Here is an 8,660-nt window from a genome sequence, read left to right as displayed (position 1 = left end):
CCGTGTCTCCGTGGGGGTCGGCCGTCACAACGACGTCTCACCATCCCGGGTCGCCGAGGACGCCGTCGCCTTTCACTCCGTCTCCGAGGGGGTCGCCGAGGACGCTGTCGCCTCTGCTCAGAACCACCGAGGGTCGGTGTCAACGTTCCGCTCTGTGCCACGACGAGGGTCCGGACGGACGCCTCGCCCCGCTCTGCTCCGCCGAGGGTCTGGAGGGAAGTTCCGCTCTCCTCTTCGCCACCGAGGGTCGGGGTCAGCGCTTCGCTCAGCTCAGTCACGTAGAGAGGTTCGTGCTGCGCCTTGTCAGCCCGGCTCTCGCCTGCTTGGTCCACGTCAGCCCGGCTCTCGCCTGCTTGGTCCACGTCAGCCCGGCTCTCGCCTGCTTGGTCCACGTCAGCCCGGCTCTCGCCTGCTCCGCCGAGGACGGCGTCCGGGCCGCCCTCCTGAACTCTTGCCCCGCAAGAGGGTCTCCACCTAGTCCCCAACAGTCGCAGCCCAGTGAGATACTACCTTTAGGGTGATGGAAATATGAAACAGAGCAACACATCTGGCTCTTGCACAATGCTCTGCCCCTTTTTGGGTGAGAACAGTACTTTAACTTTAAATGATGGTAAATTCAACTTCTACGGTGTTCGCCAATGAAACAACATTTAAAAAGACAGCTGTACTGCTTTGATGGTTTTGAGTGCCAAAATAATATGGCCTGTCAGCCAAATAATTACAGTATAAAATGTCACTGCTGATCAACAACTGCCAACGTTACATAGAAAACCAGATAATAAGCAGCAATTACATGCCTTTGTGTGTATCAGGGCTCTGTGTGACAGACTAGTGTGAGTTCCAGTCCTCAGTTTGTATCACAGAAGAATCATCATATTCTTGTTTCCCTCATGCAGTCTCTTTTGTGTGAATTAGACACACATGACGCTTGTCAGTAAAGGCCTGAATGGCACATTATTTCAGCTTAAAGTAAAGCCATAAGGACAAGGCAACACACATTGACAGATTCTTGTAATGCACAAACGTAAGCCCTCTTTGGATAATCTCAAAGGCAGTGGGCATCCTTATTGTTAAATCAATTTAAAATCATAAAAGAAAGGCTTAAGATCAAATGTGCTTTAACCTGCTAATGTCTTCCCTTCAGGTCAGAATGTCTGAAGAGATTTTGTTGGTTCTACAGCTGAAATCTTCATTTGGAAAGAAATACTCTTCTTACAAATACCTGGACATACTGTAGCATGAAATGATGACATCCAGGAGGAAGTGTGAAATGACCTGGCACGAAGGGTAATGAGTTATGAGTTGTGCTCGCGTCCAAGGAAATCTTGTGACTGCTGCACATTTGGCAAAAACAAGTGTTTCTTTTTTTTTGAACAAACAAAAAACGCTACCCTGCTTTATTTCTCTACGAGGCACAGGTAGTTGCCTTACCTCCGCTTTAAAGAGGAGGCTCTAATTTACACAAACGGGAACGCACAGTGACGACTAACCTGCAGACACGAAGAAGATCCCCGCGCTGAGGATGACATTGTGTCTGCTCCTGTAAAACTCACTGGCTGCCACGCAGAGCCCCCCCATGAACAACAAACCCACACTCATGATGGGGAAGATACTGGAGGCACGCACAGCACCTGAACACAGGAAGAAGAAGAAGAGTCAAATCACATCCAGCCATGGCTTTCAAAGAACAAGGACATGAAGCAGTGGTAGTACTTGAGTTTTCGCTCGTGGTACTGCAAAAAATGTTATTGCGTTATTGAGTTTATGCAGCTATATTGCTGTTTAATGTGGCACCACTTAGAAATCCTCCCTGATTGGCAAAGCATTGTGGGATTTGGAAAATAAAGCATGAATTTCATTGTAAATTAAAGGCTTTTGGTCTCGACAGGGATCATAAATAAAGTTCAGAAAAACAAATATCCTTAAGTGACAATAAAGTACGTCATATGGTATAATGTATTATATCGAATAATGACATTAAAATCTGACCAGAACGGAGTTTTATGATATGTACCATGTTTCTGCAGTGGAAAAAGTCCCAAAGTAAAACATTTCAAAGCCTGAATGGCTGATTAGACTTGAGACTTTTTCCAGTAGAATTAAGGTAAGTCAAGTCAAAATTTATTTCTTCAGCACATTTTAAAAAACAGCCATAGTCTTTACAGGGTAAAGCTCAATACCTCAGCAATAAAATAAACTTTAATTAAACCCTAAAACATAATAAAACCAAAGTGTAAAACAAAAGATTACATCACTTCACATGTACTATAAAAACCAAGGTGAGGAAACAAGATGATAGTGGAGGTTCTGGTTGTAAACAAACAGATTTTGTGTCCAGTTAAAATGACATTATGGAAACCACCTTGCAGCTGATAATACAAACTGATAACAGTTATTACTCAAAAAAGTGTCATGAGGCTCATTTTTCCTGTTTGGTGCTAGTTTTAAAAGTGCAGTTTTGTCCATGTGTTAAAGTTATTGTACATTTATCGTAAGGCTGACAAACCAAAATCTGTCCCTCGTGCATGTTTTTCCATCAAATGTTAGCAAAAACATTGAAGGGACTAACTAAATAGACTATCTAGATTATTAAATTATTGTAACATTTTAATTCACTTCAACATCACCTTTTTTATCCTAGATTTCAGCTATTTTTAACATTTGCAGTAATCCAATTGGTCCTCTTGAAGTTTTTGGTAGTTTGTAAAAAGATAGCATCAAATTTTTTTTAAATCTGTTTGCAAAGTGGATTGCACAACAGCTCCTGGATTTTAGTTATGATCTCTGTGCTTTCAAGGTACTTAGCCAGTCCACTGTCAGTCAGAGGTCTTTTTGAGTGTCTGTTGGCACAACTTAAATACAAAACATCTGCAATGACTTCTCATGCAAACCCTCTATTCTCCAATTTACACATTTTACTAACGTCTTAAAGTTTCTGTATATAAAAACCAGCTAGGGTCTTGCAGATGTTTACAGTACGTGAGTGTGTTTATAGGTTTTTGTGGCCAGCCGTGCCTTTGTACCATCTTTTTGTTCAGCAGGTAATCATAGCACTTTCTTGGCACGGACAGCCCTATTGGAGACCTCAAAATTGCCATAGTTAGCACATGCACTCAGGACAAACATGTTGCAGTGTGTTGATACACACCCGACTGAGCCTGAATCCAGAACATGCTGAAGCATTCAGATGCCTATGCAACAGAAAGCGAAAGAGAGCGAGAGAGAGGGGGAGAAGAGATGGATGGAGAGGGAAAAGATGGCCAAAAACCAAGACAGATGGAGAGTCACACTGACATATGCACACCAAAATAATGAACAACGGAGATGATGAATATGAAAACGAGGCTGCAGTAGGGGTGAAATATTTGTCAGAGTCCCATATGTGCACATAATGCGATGACACGATGAAAGATGTTGCGCAGAAATCCCGGATGTGGGACTTTTAGACATGCAGAAAACATGCTGCATGTCTAAAACAGCTGCAACATTACAACCCCCCTCCCCCCCAATAGGTTTCATGAAATATGTCTTCCCGTTCGTGCTCCTTTGCATTAAATAATGGGGTTTGTTTTGCAACGACTGCGGCTGGTAAACATGGAGCGCACAAGCCCCGCCCCTGTGGCCCACACCCCTGGGCTGTATGAAATGCTGGTCACTAGGTCCCAGCTCCTCATTGGCTAATCAAGCCTGAGTCCTGCAGTCTAACTGGCTGCCTTGGGGGATGCTCTTGGAGGCTCTGTGGAGCATAAAAAAAAACAGTCCAGGCTGTCTCCATTTTCTGTTTTCTTTTCATGCTGCTTTCTCTCTGAATCCATCTTTCCTCTGAGTTTGAAAGAAAAAAAAAACTAAATCAGAAAAGGTACCTTTGTGTTTGCATCTTTTTTTATTTCTGTCTCATTGTGCTTATGAAGTGCACATGAATGACTTTTTGAAAAAAAAAAAAAGACAACATAAAGACTGCTGCCAGAATAGCTGCACACTATACATATATATAGTCTCTGACAAAATGTTGTCATTTTGCAAAACATAGAGTTTAATTTGGGTTTTAAAGTTGAAGGTGATCTGCTGACATGGAGTGAAATGTCTTATGGAGGTTGAGGCACGATAGTAAAGGTACTTGCTTTTTAGTCAACAGGTAATCTAATCATCTCATGATGAGAAGGGACTGAGTTATAGCGGTTTAGGTCAAACCTTTTCACAGACATTAAGCATGATCTCATGGAACATTGCAAGATAAATAAATAGATAGATGTACTTTAATAACCGCAGCCTGGGAAATTCTTTAAAATCATATCTTGCAAGATGTATTAGTGCTTAGAGTATGTGTCCTGAATGATTCTCAGCTATTACCACATGAAGGTTTAGCTTATTATTTGTAAATCTGACAAAGTTGTAGCTCTCTTTGTGTTGACACTTAGCTGTGGCAGCCATCTTGTATTGTGTTGACCCTAAAGGATAAGCCAGTGCTTACTTTCTGAGAGATCATTAAAATTCTTGGTTCTTGATATATTTTACTAACACAACAGACAAATACAAGCACCAACACCCACAGCAGAAACATTATTGACAGGCGATAATATAATTGGTAAAGGATAAAACAATAGAAGAACTGCACAAAGAGGCTGTGAATGTTGTAAGTCACTGGTTTGTTGTAAAAATGTCTTCAACTTTTGCCTGATGACAAAATATATCAGGCTAATTTTTCTGGTATATTGGTTGTTTATCTGCCGAGACTGTTTTGAGTCATGTTTATCAATTAAAAACTTTATTCCTGAGAGAGATGAGTATACAAAAAAAGCTTCATAGCAAAACTCTGGGAAAACCGTGACTCGGAAATATTTTGAGGACTAAATAAATTACTAATAACATTTTATTTCAAATGTAAAAAGTTATGACTCACGGAGGAGGTATTCGGCAGCATCCGCTTCGTAGTCGGCGTCCTCTGGAAAATGATCTATCTTCTTACATACGCCTCTGAACGTTCCTGCAGAGAGAAAGAAATACACATAAATTAGTTCAAATCTTACATGTTCTATAATAAACGTCTTTGTTCACAGATCACTATAGCATACAAACACAAACACAGTTTCTTCACCACCCTGATACTACTTGTCTGTGTATTACACTAACTCTGGAATACCCTTAAGTATTTAGTTGATTTGGGGATTTTTTTTGTCAATTTTGCAAGCAAAATGATATCACCATTACCTCTGCTGGCTAGGTGATTACATGCCCTTCTCTACCTCCACAGGGAATTTTAGTTGCTTTGTAAAAATTTTGTGTTTCTTTATAGTGGCAACCAAGGTTCCCGCTTTTTCAAACTGTATACATTTCATCAGTTTATGTTTAGTTTCACACTGCCCCTTATTTTCTGTAAATGCACACTTTATATGAAATGCTTACTTCCCAATATCAGCATCTAGACAAAGCTCTTTAACTTTACTTGATCGCATTAGAAACAGGAGTGAACTCGTGTTGGCATGCTGGCTGGTGGACTGCCACAGTTTGAATGAACAAAGAAACAAAAATGAACAGGATCAATTTGTTGCCCCTGAAATAATGATCACATCATAGCATTTCAGAGCAACACACAATAACAATTTTTATTCACCAAATAAACCTTCAAACCTCATCTTCAAAACACAAGGAGATGAAAACGAAGGCAAGGTCTGCTAACTTTGGAAACTGCTGTTCTGAAAAGACCGACGATGGCGCAAGTCTGATAATGTTGGCTGGATTAAATTTAAAAGTTAGAAAGTAGAAAATACACACACATGATACTTCAAGATTTGAAATTGAGAAATCCCAACATTAGAAAATGAGTAGAAAATGCAGTCGCCTACTGAAGGAGACAGTCTCAGCAACAAAAAAAGACTTCTGACAACTTACTGTAACAAAGACAAACAATAAACAAGTTAGGTTAAAAGAGTTTCTGGCAAAGAACTGAAGAAAAACCAGGGAGTATGTATACTGAGAGAGATGATTACTGAATGACAATAGGTGTGCTGATTACTAATGGAGTATAAGTGTTATGTAAGAAGCTAAAAATAAGGATTTTAGAGATAATGAGCTAAAATCTGGTGTGGTAGTAGCTGAGAGTCATGCCCAGCACATACTCCAAGCACTAACAGGTCATGTGTCGTTGTTTATAACTATGGCATGCAAGGTGCAGGAATGATCCATTTCTTCAAAGAATGCTGTGTTTCATAGCAATAATAGTACAATAAACAAAACCCAAGAGCGTAACTAAATAACCAAGAAAAACCCCTCAGAACAACCAAAAACTCATAATAATCCAGAGAAAACTAAACCAAAAATTAAATATAAACACAGACTGAGCACAGCTGACTTAGCAATTGTTGGACGACAGCTCTAACCGCACCTGTTGAGGCTCCATCCTTAGAGGATAAAGTACGGTTTTGCTTTTATCCTAGAGATCACTTTGCAATATCCTACTTTTGTAAACTCTGTCATTTTTCCGTTTATGATGTGGCCTAAATGCAAATCTATCACAACAGCAGCATCATTATCTGATCAGACACTAGTGTCAAGACGCAAGTACCTTTTATTAACTTGGTAAAACAATGCAACATGCATGTTTTTTTTTTGAGACAAATTTATAACATTTATGCAAACATGAGAGGGTATTTTAGTTGTCATTCAAGCGTCCTGCGACTGAACCGCATCAAACCAAGATTTTAAGAAAAGTGTGTGAAAGTAGTAAACATATAAAAGACAGAAAACAAACCCAGCAGTAGACGCAGAGAAAGGACATGACGCAAGACAGAGCGGCAGCAATCAGGGTATGTCCAGGAAACACTAATGAAACGTCTCATCAGCCCTTGAATGCGAACATATACACCAATTTACCACAGTAAGCAGAAAAACACACAGTAAATCAGCAGAATACAAACATAAACCAAGCTCCTTAAAATGATACATGAACATCTTTATTCATCACAAGGAAAAACCTTCTGTACTGATGTTTTAAACATGTATAATATATGTGTTTATTTGTGTTGTATTAAATATGATGCAGTCTCCTACAAGCACGCCATGTGTCGTGCAGCGAGTGACTCATTCCCCCAACCTCCTCAACACACACACATCCACTAGTGTCCCTGATGTGTGTGTGCGTGTGTGCTTGTGGATTTGTGTTCGTATGTGCCATGCAGATGTGTAACTACCCTGCGCACATCCTCCCACCCATCATTCAGTCCCATTCACACATGGTCAACACCACAGGCGCTATGAAAGGGAGTGGGACAGAGGAAGGATGAAGTGGGGAGAGCTGACAGGGAAGATGAAGAGGGAGGAAGAGAGAGGAAAGGCTGGTTGAAAGAGGTTTGATGGTGAAATGGCACAGGAGAATTAGAGAGAAATGAGAGGAGAGAGGCTGGCTGTGAACAAATAAATGACTAAACCTAATGGCTTCTTTGCACTTGACGAGGCTCTTTCCAGCGCTCCGAAAAATCGTTTATAAACCGATTCATCCAGCTCATGCAGTTAGGGACAGAAACTAACCTCTGACTGCTTTAAAAGATTTCAGACTCTTTTTTTTAAAAAAAAAAAAAAATTAAATTAAAGAGATAATTTCCCAGTGAATCAAGGCCCATTTACTTATACTTTAACCGATTCAGTTTAATTTCTAAACACAAGCGCATGTGTAATATCAGCGCTCTCACGTTTTCATTAAGGGTTTTCTTCTTTTTGTGCAGTGAGTCATGATCTCAAAGGAACGTTTAAACCAATATTCATATGTGAAGACTAAAGGTCTTACTGGATACCTACACACAAAATGAAACGGTTGCCACAGCAACCTACTTAAAGCTGCTTACCACCCTTCTTTTTTTACTCTCTGTTGTGTGTGATGATGATCCAATGTGGAGAATGAAATTTGGTGTTTCTATAGCATATATACACACGCAGAAACTGTTTTTGGCGGGACCACTGGACTCCACGGCGAGTGGGTGAGAGGTTTTAACGGCACAGAGACTGTCAATGTGTTTTGCACATTTACAAGATAATTCATTAAATGATCATCAGAAGTCTGGGTGAACATTTTATTGCATCAGTTTCAGTTGTTACACACCTTGCTGTATTTTTCAAGCGATTGTGTATTCATAAAAATGAAATAATCCCCTCCAAAATTATAACACAATCTTTGCACAAACAGTGGACTGTTGTATTTTTGTTTAAAACAGCATTTCCTCTTCGTCAGCAAACAGATCCAGCATCCCGAATAAAAACATTATGAGCAAACTGGACTAAAAAATCTGGTGGCTCTCTGTTTGTGTCTTTATGCACCTACTTGCAAAATCCCTAGGAAGGACATGAAACCATGTTTAACCATTGTTTTTATGTACTTGTTTATTTCCATTAGGATAGGGCCTGCAATACTTCAGCTGTCATGACCTCATTGTGAGGAAAAATGTACAGGAGAGCAACAACAAAATGTTCAGATTAATGGAGGACACGCTGACTGAACATGGAGTTACAGGTTTTTCTCATTCAGTTCTATATCCAGGTCAGAGACTGCAGCTGGTTGTCATCATTAACATCCAACCAACCAACCAACCAACCTACCAACCAACCAACCAATCAACCAACCAACCAACCAACCAACCAACCAACCAACCAACCAACCAATCAACCAACCA

The 8,660-nt window shown here is 40.3% G+C and overlaps 1 protein-coding gene across 1 annotated transcript in view; it reads right to left on the bottom strand.

The window, feature by feature from the left end:
- cacng3b (calcium channel, voltage-dependent, gamma subunit 3b) overlaps positions 1-8,660 on the bottom strand; it is a 23,811-nt gene that overhangs the window by 3,135 nt on the left and 12,016 nt on the right. The window contains exons 2-3 of the mRNA XM_017416714.3: positions 4,901-4,984; positions 1,491-1,631 (exon numbers count right to left, since the gene is read on the bottom strand). Of these exons, the coding sequence (XP_017272203.1) occupies positions 1,491-1,631; positions 4,901-4,984 (225 nt within the window). The remainder of the gene's footprint in view (positions 1-1,490; positions 1,632-4,900; positions 4,985-8,660) is intronic.

Source organism: Kryptolebias marmoratus, linkage group LG12 (assembly GCF_001649575.2).
Source record: "Kryptolebias marmoratus isolate JLee-2015 linkage group LG12, ASM164957v2, whole genome shotgun sequence".
Classification (NCBI taxonomy): domain Eukaryota; kingdom Metazoa; phylum Chordata; class Actinopteri; order Cyprinodontiformes; family Rivulidae; genus Kryptolebias; species Kryptolebias marmoratus.
This window is presented reverse-complemented; position numbering and strand designations above follow the sequence as displayed.